The 20,801-nt window shown below is 40.4% G+C and overlaps 1 protein-coding gene across 1 annotated transcript in view; it reads right to left on the minus strand.

The window, feature by feature from the left end:
- UACA (uveal autoantigen with coiled-coil domains and ankyrin repeats) overlaps positions 1–7,930 on the minus strand; it is an 85,767-nt gene extending 77,837 nt beyond the window's left edge. The window contains exon 1 of the mRNA XM_068554771.1: positions 7,693–7,930. Within this exon, the coding sequence (XP_068410872.1) occupies positions 7,693–7,779 (87 nt within the window). The 5' untranslated portion in view covers positions 7,780–7,930. The remainder of the gene's footprint in view (positions 1–7,692) is intronic.
- Positions 7,931–20,801: the final 12,871 nt, after the last annotated feature.

The raw sequence follows: 20,801 nt of genomic DNA on the forward strand, positions 1-20,801 counted from the left end.
CGTGTTTTACACTTCATTTTGGAGACTATACTATTTGGAAATAAATTAGTCCACATTAATAATATTCAGGATTCCTCAGAATAAAAAAAGTCCAACAGACAACTGTTTTTATAACTACAGACAAGTGAGTTTATTCTTGTGTTTTTGTGCTATATTTTTAAACCTGGAAGAGCTATTACTCTTTCTAACTATATAAAAGCTATATAAAGCTTTTAATTGTTTTATGATTTAGGAAAAGGCAACATGCATGTATTAGCCTATCATTCTGCTTATAATTTCAGGAAGTACATTTCAACGATCTATTTTTAGGCAAATTGCCTACAGAAATCAATTTGACTTCTCTTGCATAGATAAGCTCATGCAGGTGGAAATTTTCAACAATCTGTTATATCCCTTATGTGAGGTTAGACAAATGCTTGCATAATCTGTAACAGGACAGTAAAGGTTTCCATATGATAGAGATGAAACAGAGAATACGTGAGTTATGTTTAAATCTAATATTCTGGGATCTAGGTTTCTTCACCAAGTCTACAACCATAAGTTAAACAGGGTTAATGAGAACAAAATTTTGCTGGCTATTAGCTAATTCTAGGGGGGGAGGGGATAAGAGGGAAAATGAACTCGTTAAGTTATTAACAGGATAATTTCTGAAGATGAAACTTTACTAACTCCAGTCAGAGATCTCTCTAAATGACAGTTTAAACTTGTCAAGGAATTCAAAGTTTTAATTCAAGGTAAAAAACAAAAAGGAAAGAAAAATCTTCCTTTGACTATCCCCCCAAGCTGTCACCCTATAACTCCTTACTTTCACTGAAATTCTTGTCAATAACTCATCTGCACCATCCCTTAACAGAACACCAAAGTTTGTTTTCAAACCCGATGCTCCCACTATAGGCAATATCATTTCACAGCTCCACACCATTGTGCTCACTTCTCTTTTGCCTGCAGTGCCCTTCGAACTGTCTGTCTGGCCCAGGTTCAAGCTTCTCCTTTCTACTTTTATCCCTGACCCTACCCTACACATCTGTGTTCTCACAGCAATTTATACACACCTATTGATATATTATGGCTCTTAACATACTGTAGCATTGTTATTTTATGTCTAGCTCCCTTAAAATTCATGAAGGCCATGACTTGATCTTTCTTATTATAGAAACTTTAGAACATATACAAAATAATATCACAAAAGTAAATACAGTAGTATCATTACCCAACCAGCTACAATAATTATTAACTCACAACTAATCCTATTTCAACTATACCCCCCACTTACTTCTCCCACCCACCCACAGACTATTTTGAAGCAAATTCCAGACTTCACATCATCTCACCTGTAAATAGTATACTTTTAAATGTTTCCCTGAAAGACAGACCTCTTTATAAACATAACCCCATTACTACCATTGTCACACTTAAATCTTTTAAAATAATAATTCCATAATATCAACACAAATCCAGCTGGCGTTTACATTTCCTCAATTGTCTTATAAACTTTTATTTTTACAATTAATTAATCAGGGTCAAATGAAGTCTACCACTGTGATTAGTTAATATGTCTCCTAAATCTCTCTTAATATCTAGATTTCTCCTCCATTTTTTTCTTCTTCTTATAATGTATTTTTGAAAAAACGAGGCCATTTGTTCTAGAGTTTCCCATGATTAGAATTTTGCTCATTGCATCCCCATGTTTCTCTGTCCTCTGTATTTTCTGTAAAATGGTGGTTAGCTCTAGAGGCCTATCGTATTCAGGTTTGGCTTTTTTGGCAAGACTATTACTTAGTAGAAATGAATATTTCCATCAGGAGATAAATTATGTCCAACTGTCTTTTTTTTTGAGACATTAGTAGCTACTCATAAATGACTGTCTGGATTCTATAGCCATTGATTCATGGGGAGCTGTAAAATTGTGATATACTAATTCTATCGTCCCTTCTTCATCTATTAGCTGGGGTAAAATACCTTTTATAAAAAAGAAACTTCCCCTTATTGAGTATTTGGTTACCCTGAGAAAAAGCCCAAGTTTCATTCTTTCTCTTTATTTTCTGGATCTTAAAAGAACACATCAGTTCTTTATTATGAACTCAAAGATTTATTACAGAATTCAGTCCACTGCCATATCACCCTTATTGATGACCAAGCAGTCCCCATCACTGGTCGCCTCTTCAAGTTGGCTCCCTCTCGAGTCCTGATCTTTGATAACTTCTTTGCCTTCTAGTGTGACAAAGGATGCCATGCTCATCTTGCACATTTTCTGCTCCCCACTTGGAATTATCCATTTCTTCAAAGATGACCTAATGATTAATTCAGTCTTGAGCCTAGCTCATGTGTGCCATAAATGTTTCCCAAACTAAACAAAGCAACTGTCTTATTATGAAACTAATGATTTTAAATTTGAAAAATGTGTATGATGCACAATAAATAAATGCACAATCATTACTCCACTCTTATTAAAAGAAGTAATTAAAATGCTTAACTACTCCTCATTTAAGTTCTTGGACTCATTATGTACTAAAAGACATACCAAAGCAACTCAACCCTTCTGCTTTGGTATTATAATAAAGTTCAGCAATTAAAGTCAGCGTGGTGACCTGGGCAAAACTGCTGCTGGGCTGAAATCCAGAAGTATAAAAAGAGGGCTTCTTTATTGTGATCTTCCTTCAAGAACCACAAGAAATACAACGCAGGGGTAACCCTAGGAAACTGTCTGAATAAAGCTTTAACTAAGGTAAACATTTTTAATTAAAGGTTGGCATCTTTAATGAAAATGAGTAAACACTGCTCAATTAAGTATCATGAGTTTAAACTAAACATAACTATTTGTGATCTTAGTTTTCACATTACCACAAAATCATCCATATAAGAATAACAATAACATCCTTTCAAACACGCCCATATCCCTGAGTGGAAAACACAAATGCCTCATTCTCGAAATCACAACTAAAACAAAATCAAATTTAATCCTTTATGCTTTCTAAATATCTCAAACTTCTACTCTTGGTGGGAACCAAAAGAAGTTTTTTAAAGATTTTTCAGTTGCTATATTTGTAACTCTAAATTCTTTTAGAAATACCGAAATTTCTTCAGGGTACTGAGACTTACGAAGATGCTTTAGAACATATTTGGTTGCTGATTTATAAAATTCATTGCCCCATTTTAACTGAAGCCTAAAGAAAGGGCAGCAAAAATAATCACTGCAGAACCTCCCAGGTCAGAGATTACCAGTATAGGTACAATTTAAAGTGGAACCCCCTTCCAAAATGTCGCCTTGCAATACTGCTTTGCAGTGTAATTACTACTCAAATTTCCTAATCTGAACTAGGTGAAAATGAAACAAGCTTATTCTCACTGTACATATAACTGTACACATAACTGACTGTATATATAATTGACTAGATCTGAAATAGCATTTACAGTCATTTTTTTTTTAATTACCGCTCTTACTTTTTTTTTTTTTTTTGGCTGCGTTTGGGTCTCCGTTGCTGCGCGTGGGCTTTCTCTAGCTGTGGCGAGCGGGGGCTACTTTTCATTGCGGTGTGCTGGCTTCTCATTGCAGTGGCTTCTCTTGTTGCAGAGCACGGGCTCTAGGCACGCAGGCTTCAGTATGTGCAGTATGCGAGCTCAGTAGTTGCAGCTCGCAGGCTCTAGAGCACAGGCTCAGTAGTTGTGGCACTCGGGCTTAGTTGCTCTGCGTCATGTGGGATTTTCCCGGACCAGGGATCGAACCCGTGATCCCTGCATTGGCAGGAGGATTCTCAACCACTGCACAACCAGGGAAGTCCCTACAGTCATTTAATTATCCCTTTCAGAAACCCGAAGCTCCAATTTAGTAATTAAAAATAAATCTAACAACAAAAATTGTCTTATTTTATGATCAAAAGCTGCAGCTATCTCCAGATTTAGCTAGTAAAGGACTCTCAAATGTATTCTATGCACAACTTATAATTGTGAACTATATTTATTTATATGTGTATAAACACACTCCCATTTAGTGAACTCTAAACTCATTGACATATTTATAACCACGGTACTACTCAGAATATTTGAAATGCCTTATATAACATATAATTATAATTTAGCATGTTAAGCTAATATGCTATATTTCACATACGATAATATCATAAAATATTTACATACCTCAGTCTATTTCTAATGTGTCCCCAGATAAGCTTAAATAAATACATGAAGAAAACTATTTATGAAACACACATTTTAAAATTTTTTCTCAAAGTTGTACAAATCGTGATCATTTCCCTGATGATTAAATGAATGCTTTAAGATTCAAAATAGGTAGCCACGAGGGGAAAGTGGAAGAGAAAGAAGAAAACAAGATGTATACTTCTTACCTTACACCAGAATAAATTCTATATGGATTAGAGAGTTAAATGTAAAAAAAAAAAAAAAAAAATGAAACAACGAACAAAAAACCAGATGAAACCAGGGAGATTTTTCTCTTTTTTTGCTGAATATTGCAGAGTGGAAAGGCCAAGATATAACATAAATTTAAAAAGTCACAAAATAAAAGATTGATAAATTTAATTGTACAAAAATAACTACACTCTGCCTAGCAAAAGCCACCATAAACAAAGTCATACGACAAACAACCAATTAAGAAAAAACATTCATATTAAAAAGGCTAGGGCTTCCCTCGTGGCACAGTGGTTAAGAATCTGCCTGCCAATGCAGGCGACACGGGTTCGAGCCCTGGTCCAGGAAGATCCCACATGCCGCGGAGCAACTAAGCCTGTGCACAACTACAGAGCCTGCGCTCTAGAGCCCAGGAGCCACAACTACTGAGCCCATGTGCCACAACTACTGAAGCCCGCACGCCTAGAGCCCGTACTCTGCAACAAGAGAAGCCCACGCCCTGCACCAAAGAGTAGCCCCCACTCACCGCAACTAGAGAAAGCCCGCGTGCAGCAACAAAGACCCAGTGCAGCCAAAAATAATTTAAAAAAATAAAATAAAAGGTTAATTTCCCTAATATAAAGTACATACACATGAATAGGAAAGAAATCAACAACCAAATAGAAAAATGGAAAGGGTAAACTGTTCACAGAAAAGAACATGGAAGGAGCTTTGAAAAATATGAAAAGATACTCAACTTCACCCATAATAAAAGAAATACAAATTCAAACTATCCTGAGATACCGTATTTACCTATCAGGCTGGCAAAACTTAAAAATCTGAGCGAACTTTAAAGAAAAGCATGGGAAGTGATAATTACTCACACATTGGGTACATGATGCACAGAGGAAATTTAACAACATTCTTTAGAATTACATATGCACATATCCTTTAACCCACCAATCCCACTTTTAGGAACTGATCCTACAAGTATATACACACACACACACCCCACTTGAAATATATACAGGTTTATTCATCATAGCATTTTTTATTATAGCAAAAGATTTGAATGGGGATGCTCTGAAAGGGCCTAAATACTGGAGTTTAAAAAAATATACGGAACAGCGGGTACAATGTGTTACCATTTCTATAAAGGGTGAATACTTGTATTAATATTTGCTTGTATATGCTAAACTCTCTCTGGAGAGATATGCAAGCAATTGATAACACCATTGGCCTCTGAGGAATGGTGGGGAGCAGGCAGAAAAACTGAAGGACACAGGTGGGAGAGGGGCTTTTTGCTGTAAATAATTTTGTTCCTTTTAAATATTAAGCCATGTGCTATGTTATCTATTCAAAAGCAAATAAATAAAATTTAAATATTTTTGAAGGCAAAAAGATTTAAAAAAAGATGCTCAGTCATAACAATACATACACATGTGACCAAATAGGACATTAGAGATTATGGGTTATAGACTGAAAAGCAGAAGGAATCTATTTCCCTTGTACACGTATTGTACTCTATCAATGCTTGGTTTGGTTTTATTAGTCATCACACTCGTTTATTTTCATTTGAATATTTTACCAAATTTATTTGAATATTTAACTAATACTGAGAAATGTTCACTTTTTCTAAGCAGGTAGATTCTATTTTTTTATACCATATATTTCTCTTTATTTTTATGCCGTTATTTTAAGAAAAATAACAGAATGCTCAGTGTAACAAATGCTGAAGATTTAAGCTCAGAGAGATGCGCTTCACGTGCCGAATGTATAAAATGCAAACTGGCATGCTGATAATACCAATAACAACTAAACACTCTGCATTTCTAGAAGAGAAAACAGGCTAAAATTAAGGTGTACAAACCTAGAAATGGGATGTGAATCCTTAGTGCAAACCAAATGGGTATAATACTGTGAATAATCCTAGAAAAGTACATCTTTAAAGCTGAAAACAACCTGCACTACAAAGAAGTTGAATCTTTAACTCAACTACCTATAGTGACCTCTGATATCACTAAATGACGTTTCTGCCAATTATTTTAAAAAATAATGTGAAAGTAATCATTCCTTCTATGGGCTAATTAAACAATTTCATGCTTTATTAAACAATAGCAAATCATCAAATATCATGCCATATGAAGCTATCCCTTTTTTTTGTTTTTTTTTTTTCAGTTGGGAATTAAAGAGCCAAGTTTCGCCACAATTTCCTTTAACTCCAAGTAAAATCATCCTAGAAGTAGTCAGGTGGGGAGAAAGGCCCAATTCTGAATTCACTCAAAAGCCAAAGCTCATTAATCCGTATTCTCATAAAAAGCATATAATCATTGGGTAAAACCTATGTAAACTTATTAAGGTCCGTTTTAATTACTCCAAATGGGCAGCCAGGCATTTTGAGCATTACATCTCGTTTACGTTTCTGACTCTTCCAAGACTTTTAAAATAACGTTTATTCTAATAATATAGAATGTTGGTGATATGGCCAACTCTTCTAACTTGCCAAATTATCTAAATCCCAACATCTGCAGTCAGGCTGTTTCTCAAGATTTCTGTTCTCCTGCCAACTTGAGAGGCCCGGAGAACTTCTTAGCGTGCACACTGAGGCCGGGCTGCAGATCTGCGCCGAATGGAGGTCTACACGGGTCTGTCCCACAGGTGAGACTTACACGGTCCCACAGGACAACCACCTTCACTTCCAGGGTCACCACCCACTGGGGGCGTTGTCTTTACAACTACACCCGATTCCATCTGCCTCACTCAGAAATCAAACTTTCCCAGGGACCCCGCGACAGCGTCCAGCACACGACGTCCACCCAGCCCGGCAGCGCTCACCCACGGAAGGTCCGGAGTCCGGGCGGGGCGGCGCCAGGTCCACTGCCCTGCCCACCTGGACTGCGGGGCGCCAAGCCCCCGCCCGGCCCGCAGCTCCGGGGACTGAGGGGCGCCCGCCTGGGCCCCGCGGAATCGGACCGGGTCAGAGCGCGCGTGGGATGAGGGGGCCAGCCCGGGAGAGGGGAGGGGCTGGGGTCGCCGGGGAAGGGCCGGGGTGGGGGACAACCCCGAAAACCGAATTGAGGAGGAGGGTGCGATCCAATCCCGAAGACCAGGAGCTGGGAGACCCGGGGATGAGGGGCGGGAAAGGGATCCGTCGAGGCCCGGGGGCGGCGGTGGGCAGGGTCCCCAGGGTCTCCGGGCCGACGCGAAGCCCTGGCCAGAGGAGGGAGGAGGAGTCGCCGGGGCCGACCCAGCGGGACGCCCTGAGGCAAAGCCGAACAGAGGAGGACTCCGCGGCTCGCGGGAGGGCAGCGCCGGGAGTCCGGGGCGCCCACCGGCCGCGGGACTCACCGCGCTGGCGGCGGCGGCGGCGGCGGCGCCGGACGGCGCGGGGCCGGACGCGTCCTGCCTCCTCAGGCGGGACTTGAGGCTCTTCATGGCCAAGTCCTGGCAGTCCCGCTCCCGCCGAGCGCGGCGCGTCTGACCCGCGCGCGAACCTTAGAGTCTGAGGGCTGCAAGCGCGCAGAGGAGGCGGCAGCGCTGGCGGTCCCGGCCCCACCTGCCTGCCACCTGGGGGCCCCTAGCGGCGGTCGGCCCAGGGCCTGCGGCGCGGCTCCCCTACCACAGCCAATCCGCCTGCGACCCTGGCGGGGATGGGGCCGACCCCGACCAATAGGAATCCTGGAAGGGGGAGGGACTTCCCTTTCAAACTTAATAACACCCTTCCTCTCCCTGCTGGAGAAAAAGTTTGGAACTTCTGCTGGGGGGGGTGGCAGAGGTGGGCGGCCAGCGGTCTGGAGAGACGCAAGAGGCAGGCTCCAGACCATCGGCGCCCGCCTACCTGGGTGATGGAGCCTCAGGTCTAGAGAGAGCATGGGGTCCAGCCTACACCAGCTCTCACCTTCCCCGACTCCCTTCCTCTTCCCACCCACGTGCTCTTTCCCAAGTAGAGTTCCCTTCCTTCCGTCTGATCCCAGAAAGCACTCCTGGTCACCTGCACACACACCGGCTTTCAAGAGCAACTTCCCTTACATCTGCTGATGTTTTACTACACAGATCCCAGTATCTGGAAACAACCACGCACATCAGAAACTACAGAAAAATAAAACAGTTTCTAAAGAATAACGTGCCTGTTGTACAGAAATACAAATAGTTAAGAACAGACTTTGAAAGATGTTATAGAAAAATCAAAGCACATGTCAGGTGCTCAATAGTTATTTGCTGAGTCCATAAACCACTGCTTTGGAGGGAAAGAGATGGAAAATGGAGGGGGAGAGCTTTAATTAAAAAATGGCCAAAGTGATATAAAAAGCTGTAAAAGAAAAAAATATTGTCCCTTCTTCAAAAAAAAATTTTGTTTCCTGTAGAAACACATTACTGGTAAAAGCATACAGTGAAATTAATTCATCCTGCCCAGAAATCTGGATTATTGAGAATTATTTAAGGGAAGGATGGGTAAACAGGCAAGTGAGCAACACCCAATAATTTGTTGTTACAGTGACATCTTCAGAAGTCTTCCTTGGAGTCAGTTTTTCCCAGCAAAATGTTTATTCTAGCATTCACCCATTTGAAAAGACAAACAATCCACATTTCCGACTAGCAAAGTACTCTTTCTGTCTGAAAGGTCAGTCGCTTCTTTGGAGTTTCCTTAGAATAACTCAAGGTTTTATTCAAATAGTGTAAGAAAGTTTTCAGAACTCTTTCGGAGAGAGAGTATTTAAAGACTGTGTTAACCCTTAACAAAATAGTAAGTAACAATGAACTACTTGAGAAAATTATTAAATTTTCTCTTGATTAGTTCTATGGAAGGAAATTTTCTTTGACTCCTCCTCCTTCCTCAAGATCTACAGCCATTCAGTTTTGTTGGCTCTTCATAGTATCTGTGGATGGCTAGTTCCTCTGTCCTCAGCTGCCACTGCATATCCAAAATTATCTCATACCTGGATATTATAGAAGCTTTCCAACCGGTCACCCGATCTCTAGTCTCACCTCTCCTGTCACCAATAAACTACCAACCATCATCAAAAAATCTTACAAAATATTGCTCCCTTGCTCAAAAACCTTCAGCAGCTAATGAATAAAATTTAACTCCTTTACTTGGCATTTAAGGCTCAACAACATGAACCCAACCCTGTTCTCCAGCTGACACTCCAAGCAAATAACTCTTCAGCCCATTCCTCAAACATGGGTCTTGCCTTTTTTTTTTTTTTAATTAATTAATTTATTTATTTATTTTGGCTGTGTTGGGTCTTCGTTTCTGTACGAGGGCTTTCTCTAGTTGCGGCAAGCGGGGGCCACTCTTCATTGCGGTGCGCGGGCCTCTCACTGTCGCGGCCTCTCTTGTTGCGGAGCACAGGCTCCAGACGCGCAGGCTCAGTAGTTGTGGCTCACGGGCCTAGCTGCTCCGCGGCATGTGGGATCTTCCCAGACCAGGGCTCGAACCCGTGTCCCCTGCATTGGCAGGCAGATTCTCAACCACTGCGCCACCAGAGAAGCCCCGGGTCTTGCCTTTTAATTTCCATATCTTTATGCATGTTGATCCCTCCTCCAGTAATTTTCTCTCTGTCTACATTCATCTAACAAAATCCTACTCCCCCCCAAGAATGATGGAAGAGAGCACAAAGGGAGCTTCTAGAGTATTGCACTATTCTATCTGATTGTATAACTAGTGTGCTGGTTACATAACTAATGTGTTCAGTTTGTGAAAATTCAGTTAGCCTGTAGTCTTTATGATATGTACACTTTTGTGTGTGTTATACTTTAATAAAAAAGTTTTTTAAAATCATACATCCATTCCAAGTGCCCACCTCTCTAGTAGGTAGTGGGCTACTAGATCACTCAACTGAGAGTGATCTCTCCATCCTCAGAATGATTACCTTGAACCTCTCAGATGATACTAATACATATGTTCTGAACAAGCATTATTTCACTACTAGACTTCAAACTTCTTAAAACTAGGGAATAACTGATATATGTTTGAATTCCCTAGAGTGCTCAGCATGTACTAGGTGCTCAATAAATAGTTCTGAATAGATTGATGCATTCTTTTTGGTTATCAGGGTGAATTATAGTTTGTTGTGTGTATTCATGTAACACAGGATTGGTACTTTCCCTATGGTGAATACTGGGTATCTCCTGTAGCATCCAAGTTCTCATAGTCCTGGCCTCTTTTCAGTTGTTACTGGATAAAGCAAAGGAAGCAGACAGAGCCACAGTACAGCTTGCATCAGTTTCCAAAAATGTTTGGGCAAGTTATTTTTATGAACTGTCTGCACAATGTCCCCATGGTGTCTTGTGTTCAGTGGCCTTTGTGGATTTTTCCAGGCTAGAAACTTGATAGCTGATGTCTGCTTATTCCCATTTGAGAGCTGCTAAGTAAATAGCACTGGTTTGTGTATGTGCAGTACATCTTTTTTATATTGATCTGGAAGCTCCCCACATGAAGTAAAGTAACTATTATTAGCATTCAGCCAGACAGGTTTTGTTTTTTACCTATTACCACTATTATTTATTTTTATCTTCCCTTCAGAGCAAAAGGCACTTATCAAATCTAGAAGGAATTTATTTGGTACCATGTTGAATCTATATGAATTTTTTTGTTTGTTTTGCTTCTTGTGTTTTATAAGATATGAAACCCAGAAGGGAAATGCATCTTTAAAAATTATTTTAATAGGTTACACATGCACAATGTAAAGATTCTCAAATACAGAAGGGGAAAAGTGAGTCTCCTCACCACCTCTATTCTTTGTCCCTGACTGTCAAGGAACTTGTGTTCTAGACTGGGGGACAAAGCTAACATACACAGCTTAACTGGAGAACAACTATTTACTGAGCTGTATGGTAGATTGCAGATGTGGGTGGTATTCAGGGAAGGAAAGATCAGGAAATTAGTCTGCATGAAGGGAGGGTACCCAAGGTTGGGAGGAGCTTCAGCGAGTGTACTGAGAAGGGACACCAAGATGACAAAGGATTCCCAGGGGACCAGCCATAGCAGATAAGAAAGCACCTTTGGGAGCTGCTCACTGATAATGATGTGATGATAATGGCAACAAGACGACGAAGACAAGATGAATCAGACACACAGAATCAAAATTTTACACTTAACACGATCCCCTTTCAAGCAGGAAGATCTCCTTCAGACAATCTTCAGTTATGAATTTTATATCCAACGACTTCCCTCTTCATTTTCAGAGCTTCCTGCCAGTTCCGGTAGCCCCAGGGAACCCAGCCAACAAAGTCAGTCAATAATTCCATGGAGGATCCCAGAATATCAGTCATTCTCTGCCAGCTCAGATACCAAAGCAGACAGGTGGCAGAACCACATGTGGCCAGGGGGTCATGAGGAAAGACACCTCCACCTACAACTCATATGGCAGCCCCAAGGATGAAAGACCTGAGGCCGTTCTCACACCTTCTTCTGTTGCCACAGTCAAAACGAAAACACGATGCATAAGAGAGCTTTAAAAAAATAAATAGGTGATCTTTGGCACTAATTTTAAAACCATCTGCATTTCTAGTAAGCTCTCCAATGACTACATCCTGGAAAACTAGGGTGGGAGGAAGAAAAGTGGGAAGAAGAGATACTGCTTCCCTCTTACAGAAACTTCTTTAATCTCCCCCGATGATGGTTGTTTTGTGCTCTGCTATAGCAATCTTGAGCCTACCAATTACCTCCTGAAGAGGGCTGATTTCCATCTAACTCTCTGTCCTCCTTGGCATTTACAGACTGTCATTCACCTATGACACATCAAGTGTGTCATCAGTTTCAGTACTGAAAGAGGGAGAAGAAAAGCAAGGAGGGGCGTGGTCAGGAACAAAACCAGATTTCCCTGACATAATTGAGCTCACACCTAAAAGCTGCCGAGATACCCACAATTTTTTCTCTGAATTCAGTTTTAATGTCAGAGAATCCAACCCATTTCATTTGGTGAAAATTAACCTTTGTTATCAAGTCTTCATTACACACAGTTCCAGAAATACCGTTGGCCTCACTTTATGAGATTGACGGCCCTCAGTGCTCATGGCAGAAGCTCTTGATTGCTCCTTTTAAAACAGGCTACTCATCCTGGAACCCAGATAAACGCAGAGCATTTGGTTCAGGAATCAGTAACCATCTGACTTCCATAATGAACTTTCCTGGATTCCAGACCTTGGATTTTTCTTATCTTGGCCAGCACGCCAGGATATGCACAAACAATGAGCCAAAAGGCTTTCAAGCCTTCAGCACTGTCGAAGTGGAATAGAAAAGTTTCTTGCTTTTGAATTGAAAATATGGCAAATAAAGACTATCTCTACGGATTTTAAATGATAGTTTATGTGTCCTCCTTATAATTTTTCCCTTCCAAATCTCCAGGGGTCTTTTAAAATTCTGGCAAGGTATTATTAATGCTCCTGATTGAATAATTACTAGTAAATTATGTGACTGGTATACCTTCAGTTACTCCACACCGATCTTTGCTACTCATCCTAATGAAAGGACATTCCAGACAGAATAATGTCAAGGTAAATCTCACTTTCAAATATGCTTGGTAAATGCCCCAAACTTTATGATACATATTTAACAGTGATCTTACAGTAGCTTAAATTAAAATTACCATTGACTAGAGTGGTTTAAGTTATGCTGAAAAGAAGGTCATAGGCAAAATATTGGATAATTAGATGTTCTAATAAAGCTATATGTAAACACAGCTTATTATGTACATTAGATATTATATTTTATATCATACAAGATTATATTATATTATTATTTATAAGTACTATTTATACTTATATTATTACTTATAAGTACTATGGAATTCTTTCATAAAATATCTTCACCAATTAATCTTCACAAATTAATAAATCTTTATGTAAGTCCTAATTTTCATATAAAAATATTGAACCCACATTAGTGTGGGTAAACTTGTATTTCAACAGACTAATCTTAAAAATCAATGTCATACAGGATTTATGTATGTATGTATGTATGTTTGGATTTGGTTATCAAAACTTTTGCTTCCTGGATGAGAATAGCTTGCAAAAAGTTTTCCTCTATGCCCCTTCTTCAAAATTATTTGTACCAATGTTTAAATTACTATCAAAAATTAAAATTTAATTTTGTTTCAAATTTCTCAGTAATACTTAATTACAATGCTTATTTGAGAGAAAATTTTAAATTAAGGTACAATTCTTGTATACAGTGGCATTATTCCACACTGCATATAAACCATGAGGGCTGTTTTAAAAGCATACTTTAACTATTCAAAGAGATTTGTCCACTATGATGTCCTCATGAATTAACCATGTATATATTCTTTACACCATCAACATCGATTTAGTACAAGCATCAAGACATTCAATAATAATGGATTGATGTATGCTTTCCCTATTGCTATTTTATGAATGCTACTGCTACAAGCAAAAGATACAAAATAACTAATCAATTAAAATGCCAACCCATTCTGGACTTCAAAAGAGTTACATTTTAATTTTGTCATACTAGGGAGAAGCATTACCTATTATGCTCCATAAACTTCAGAACCATCCCCAGACCTAAACAACAATTAAGAACAGTTCCTTTGAACCTCAGGAGGGTGTGGTTCATGAATTAGCCTAAGATCAAGGCATAGCATTTTAAGCCTAAACTAAAAGGCATCTTTCTTCCACGCCTGAGACAGGAAGAGAATAACAAACACTCAAGATGCAGCAGCTTTTCGGCTCATAACTCTGAAGTGACACTTGTCAAGTCAACAAATACAAATAAGCCTGACAACCCAGAGGGTTGGGCTCTGATTAGCCAAGTAAGTCCTAATTAAAGTAACGTTAGGGAATCCACAAATATGAATCACAGCAAACCCCTAACAACAACAAAGCTCACACTACCACATGAACCCTTATGGCCAGAAAGCTCCCATCCAATATCACATTGCTCCAAGTCAACACTAGATGTCAACCCTTTCAATGTTTTCATTTAAATCATACTTCTCTCCAAAAAGAAACGGAGGTGACATAACAAATCTCACTACCATACTTCCCATAACAAAAGTAGGAAATAAACCAGAGGAAGGGACTGTTAGAACAACTACTATTGCTGTCCTGGGTTTGAAATTAGCCTTCCCACTTCCTAACAGCCAGGGCAAATCAAAGATGGAAACCATCAGTGACAGCTGTAATATGGGGAAAGGAAGAGGCACAGCAGGTTCTCCACAGAAGTAAGTTTTCCTGAGGCTGCATTCTAGAGTACATTTCTCATACGGTTGTGGCATTACATACAGGACATTGAGCAGTGTAGTAGCCAGTTTCTCACCTACATTTACCCTTGCAGTATTTAGAAATACCTTGTTAAGTGTCCAGAATGGTCATGCATTCACTCAGCAATTGTTGGTTAGTCACAGGTGATGTGCGAGGCAGTGCAGGGGAAACAAGGGAACAAGGCAGATGAGGGGCTTTGCTGTCATGGAGCTTAATTCTCACAAGCATGGTGGAAGGGAGGAGAAAATGTAAACACACAAATAAGTGACCAAGACAAATTCAAATAGTGGTATGTGAGGAAAACAGAAAGAGTCACGTGTTAGAGAACAAGAGAGGAGAGGCTACTGCAGAATGGGTGGTCAAGGAAGGTCTCTTGGAGAAGTGACTTTGAACTCAAGTCTGGAGGACTGAAAGGAGACTGCCGAGTGTCTATGTGGAGGCAGAACACTACAGGCAGAGGAAACAGCAAATGCAAAGGCCCTAAGTGGAGGTCCAACTTAGCAAGTTGAAGGAGCACATTGAAGACCAGCATCACTGCAGCATAATGGGGGAAGTATGGGAGGAAGATGAGTTTGGAGAGGCAGGCTGGGGCCAACACAGCCTTGTGGGTCAAAGTAAGCATTTTGGATTGTTTTCTAACAGGAAGCTAGTTAAGGTTCTAATAGGAAGCTAATTAAGCAGGGGATGTTGGGATCTTATTTATATACCCAAAAGATCTTTCTGTTTCTGGGGAAAAAACTGATCATAAATGACGAAGAGGGAAAGCAGAAGGGTACAAAGAGGATTGAGTTATAGTCTAGGGATAGAACTGACTTGCTAGTAGGTTGGATACAGAGAGGATAATACCTTAGACAACTAGGTGGATCGTGGTGCCATTTGCTGAGTGGGAATGACTACAGGAGCTGTGTTTCAAAGGGGAAGTTAAGAGTTTTATTCTGGTCATGCTGGTTTGAACTTCCCACTGGGCATCCAAGTGGGGATATGTTAAGTAGACAGCCTAAACAGCAACAGTGAAACTCATTGGAGAGGTGGGGCTGGAGACACAGATTTGGGAATCAAGGGCAAAGAAATGGACTTTAAGGCCATGGGACCAGATGAGCTCTGTTATGGAAGAAGAGGGCCAAAGGCCAAGACATGGATACTGCAACATTTAGAAAACAAGCAGAGGAGAAGGCAAGGAGGAGGAGAGTAAGAAGGAATGGCTAGAGAGCAGGCAGAAAACCAGAGGGTGGTGATGCAGCAGCCAAGAGAGGATGGTTTTTCAAAGTTCAGCTCTGCCAAGTAGCGCTGAAAGTTGGAGAAGCATGAAGACAGATGAGAGACCATTGGGTTTGGCATCATGGATGGTACTAATAGCCTTGACAAACAGTTTCCATCAGTTTTGGCTAAAGTAGGTTCAAGACAGAATGGAAGGTAATGGGGTGGAGACTATAATCAATGTGGTGTGAAGAGGAGCAGAGAAATGGGGATAGTAGCTGGAGGGTGACAAGGGGTCAGTAGAAGTCTTTTTAAGGTGGGAGCTACTAAAACATTTTTGTAAGCTGCGAGAATGATCCAGTAGAGGGGGAAGGACTGACGAAACAGAGAAGGGGGATATTCGTACAGGTTAAGTCCTTGAGAAGGTGAAAAAGGGGTCTGACTCCTCGCATAGAAGCTTGAACCCATCATCTGTAGTAACAGGAAGGAAGGCAGAAAATACAGGTACAGATACGTATAGGTTGGTATATTTAGCAGAAAGAAAAGAAGAAGGTCTCAACTGGGCTGCTTGTATTTTCTCATGGATCATGATCATCAGTTAAAGGAAAGATGGGCAGTGAGGAAACAGGGTTTTCAGAAGTTTGAGGAGAAATGAGAAAGTATGAAATAGCCAATATCGTTCAGTCTTACAACTCCAAAATATCAACTTGCTCTTCCTGATCTAAGAGATCCTCAGTGCTATTCTGGGAGTATGAAGGTAACTACTCAACTAATCTCTTTCTACCTGCAGAGGGATCCACTCAGACAGGGACACCCAATATCTAAACCACCAAGCAGCAAATATTGGTTAATTTGTGTTCCTGAGCTGTATAGGGATTGGTCAAAATATTTGTCCACCAAAATACCACATCTCACCTTTTTGTGTGTATGTACCTCACAGCACAAAGTGCTACTACTACTGTTACTACATGATAACTAAAATTTATTGAGATACTATCATGTACCAAGCACTGTGCTAAGTTCTTTACATGTGTTATTTCTTTAATACTCCCAACAACTAAGTGAGCAGCATGTACTAATATTATCTCAGTTTTATAAGTGATGAATCTGAAGTTTACAAAGGCTAAATTATGTCAATATGAGAGACCATGAAGTTGCCCATGAGATGGGAAGGACAGAGAGTCAGCAATTATTAATCATGTCATGTAATTAGAAAAGAAGTTTGTAAATAAATGTAAAACCAAATCCTAATCAGTTATTCATGCTTGTTAATAATTTGCCCATAGAGAAAAAAAATCTATAAAACCAAAACTGAAATCAAAGACCTATACCTGTAGATGGATAGGGTTCACTACAGAAAGTTAAAATACTTCAGAAAGTCCAACACTGAAAAATGGGAATTTAGAAACCCCTGTTGACTCTACAAATTCTGTCAAAGAGACTGAAAGACTGAACCAGTGGTGTAGTATTGGTAATTTAACAGCTGGCTTTTTTTGTTGTTGTTGTTTTGGTGGGTGGAATCCTAGTTTGCAGTGATTGCCAGTCTCCATGGTATAAATACTCCCACCTCGGAGTTCAAGCTAGCATGGAGTTCAACCAGCTCGTAAAAATTCCTTAAAATTTACAAATCAGCTGTTATAGGTTAGCTCCAGCACATCATTGGAAAAAACTAGTATGAGCCTTTCTGGCACCACCAGACCTCATGCTTCCTTGGGTATGTCTAGCAACGATAACTTTGAGATCTCAGAATTTCAATTGGTCTGACATTATAGGCCCTCTCCTATGGGCCAAATGAATGAAATAAAAAGAAAACTCTAGCCATGAAGAATACTGATTCTAATGTATTTTTGATATTATGGTTAGGAATGGGTGCAAGAGACCATGTTGTTCCAGTGTTTGTCTTTTGTTCATATTTTCTCTCTTTTTTCTAAAATATTGAAATAATGAAGTGAATAAGGTATAATCACATATAGAGATTCAGAGTGGTCACTTCCTGTGTTTCAACATCCCTGTGTGATTCCAGGCCTATGTTTTTAAAGCAGTAGTTATACGGCTTCCTCAAGTAAGTGCTGAGAAATTGGTGTTGACTTACTGGATAATGCAAGTGACTGAGTTCTCTGTATGAAAACAGTTCACACACAGAGATTCAGCTTAATGTCACCTTAAACAAAGGATTCATTGACCTTCTAGTTTCAGGTTTAAGACTATGAATATTCACCAGAGTGGTGCATTTATAAAGTCATGGATGATTATTATGTGAACTTTCAAAAGTATGTCTTCCCAGTTTCATTCCTGGTTCATGTCAGAACAAGTATGGTTTACAGTCCAGGGCTGAAACAAGACTCTAGGGTGGAATCAAGTTTTCTTTCAGACGTGTTCCCCAGATTTTATTTATTTATTTATTTTGCCAATGTTCCTGATATTGTAGGAGCACTGCCTTCTCTTGTCCACTTTAAACAAAAATCTAGTCAACGCTGTCCAAAATTGAGATGCTAAATACATATTTCACAAAACAATTGAAATAACAAACAGCATCATTAAAAACAGGAAAAATTAAGCAACATGAGAGTTTGTGATTGAGAAAATTAATCAATTAATTAATTCAATACTTACTACCTTTTTTAAAAGATTTTTTTGATATGGACTATTGTTTTTTTATAAATTTATTTATTTGGCTGCATTGGGTCTTCGTTGCTGCGCGCGTACTTTCTCTAGCTGCGGGGAGCGGGGGCTACACTTTTGTCACGGAGCGCGGGCTTCTCATTGCGGTGGCTTCTCTTTGCGGAGCTCGGGCGCGAGGCACGTGGGCTTCAGTAGTTGTGGCTCGCGGGCTCTAGAGCACAAGCTCAGTAGTTGTGGCATACGGGCTTAGTTGCTCCGCGGCATGTGGGATCTTCCTGGACCAGGGCTCGAACCCGTGTCCCCTGCATTGGAGGCAGGTTCTTAACCACTGCACCACCAGGGAAGTCCCTGATGTAGACCATTTTTAAAATCTTTATTGAATTTGTTACAATATCGCTTCCGTTTTATGTTTTGGTTTTTTGGCCGCGAGTCACGTGGGATCTTATCTCCCTGACCAGGGATCGAAACTGCACCCCCTGCATTTGGAAGGTGAAGTCTTAACCACTGCACTGCCAGGGAAGTCCCTTATTGAGTACCTTTCAAGTGCCAGGCACTGTTCAGACTCCTTGAGATTAATCATTGTTCCTCAAGGACAAAGAACAGAAAGTGAGAAGTGCCCATGTGGCTGGAACAGAATGAAAAAGGGCAAGAGATGGATATGAACTGAGAGATGTAAGGTGGAGTGGAAAGCTACATCATGTAGTTCCCAGTAGGATATTATAAGGGCTCCAGACTTTTCTCTGAGGGACATGGGAAACCACATCGGGGCTTTGCAGTAATCCAAGTGAGAGGCAGTAGTGACCAGGGGTAGTAGCAGTAGAGAAGTGATCAGATTCTGGATATACTTTGAAGATTAAGCTGATAAAAATTTCTGATGAATTGATAGGAAAGATAAGAGAGAGCCAATTAGGAACTGGAGCACCTAGAAGTTGTCATCACTGAGGTGAGGAAGGCTGTGGGTGAACCAGGTTGTGGCACAGGGACTAGAGTGGGGTGAAAGCCAGGAGGTGTATTTAAGAGATTTTGGAGAAAGAATTAATAGCCTTTGATGACTGACTTGGACGTAGTGGGTGGAAGAGTGGAAAGTTAATGATGACTTCCTGGTTTTTAACTTGCACACCTGGGTGAAATAATGTTGCATTTTATTGAAAGGGCATAGCAGGAGCAGCAACAAGTTTGTGGGGTAAGACAGTTTGCTCAGTTTGGGATATGTTGAGCTAGAGTTGCCTATACCGCATCCTTATCTAGCAGCACGGACACTATTCTGGTCTGGAGCTAAAGATAAAATCTCAGATGCTGTCAGCAAATATAAGTGGTAATCTGAGCCATAGGAACAGATAAGAAGGCCCAGGAAGGGTGTAGAGTAAGCCAAGCCTAGGACAGAGCCTAAGGAATGGCAGCTTTTAGAGGATGGATGGAGAAACCTAGGCCAGCAAACTCTAGGGTCACAGAGGCCAAATGTCAGTAAATATTAAGTGCGAGTGATATAGACAGAAGTCAATAGCCAATAGTCAATAGTTTCCTTCTGACATCCTCACGCAGAGCACAGCTTGTCGAACACTCAGAACACTTCTGAGCCGCACCTCTGCCCAATCTTCACTCAGGAGAAAGCAAATAAACCTGAGGGGCCGGACACAGCAAGGCTGTGTTTGCACCGTTGATCACAATTATTTGGGACATTTATTTGCTTTTATATCTTGGTATTTCAATGAAACGAGGTGCAGAGAAGTTGACTATTATAGCAGTAAATCCTCTATACTAGCAAATGCTCAACCCATTGATATGAGAGCCATGGGTTTAGCTACATGATGGGGAAGGTCTGTATAATGATGTTTCCACAAAGAGCTCACATGAGATCCAGTGACTCTTAGAGGTCCTGCATGCTGATCTCCATGGCATCTGTACTACATGCATGACATGTCTGTTGGCAACCGAATGGCTCAGTTCAAAGCTGAGGCTAGCAAATTTGGGGTCGAGGCATCATTAGTCTGTTTCTCACCGGTAGCCACATCTTGGACTATTCCCTTTGCACTTAATGTACAACTTCTGTCCATGGTTCAACATTCTTCTCAAATCTGGCTGCCGTCACAAATCCTTCCTTCCTTGACCGTTTCAGCCTATGGATCTTTTTCCTTCCTATGAACTTTTATCACAGTTTCTTTGTTCATCTGGTTCTTGATGATATCTGGTTTGAGATTAACTTTACTCTTGATCTTATTTCACCTCTGAGTTATTTGCTGTCATTAGGAAGAATATGGAAGGCCTTGACATCTTCTATTCATTCCCCTGGAAGCTCACATCCACCTCTGTCCTTGGCATAGGTAATACCTAATTACCCACTATATATATAATATAGACATATATATAATCATACATAAACATGATTGTGTCATGTTTATAGTCTTAAGGTC

Source organism: Eschrichtius robustus, chromosome 1 (assembly GCF_028021215.1).
Source record: "Eschrichtius robustus isolate mEscRob2 chromosome 1, mEscRob2.pri, whole genome shotgun sequence".
NCBI classification, from domain to species: Eukaryota; Metazoa; Chordata; class Mammalia; order Artiodactyla; family Eschrichtiidae; genus Eschrichtius; species Eschrichtius robustus.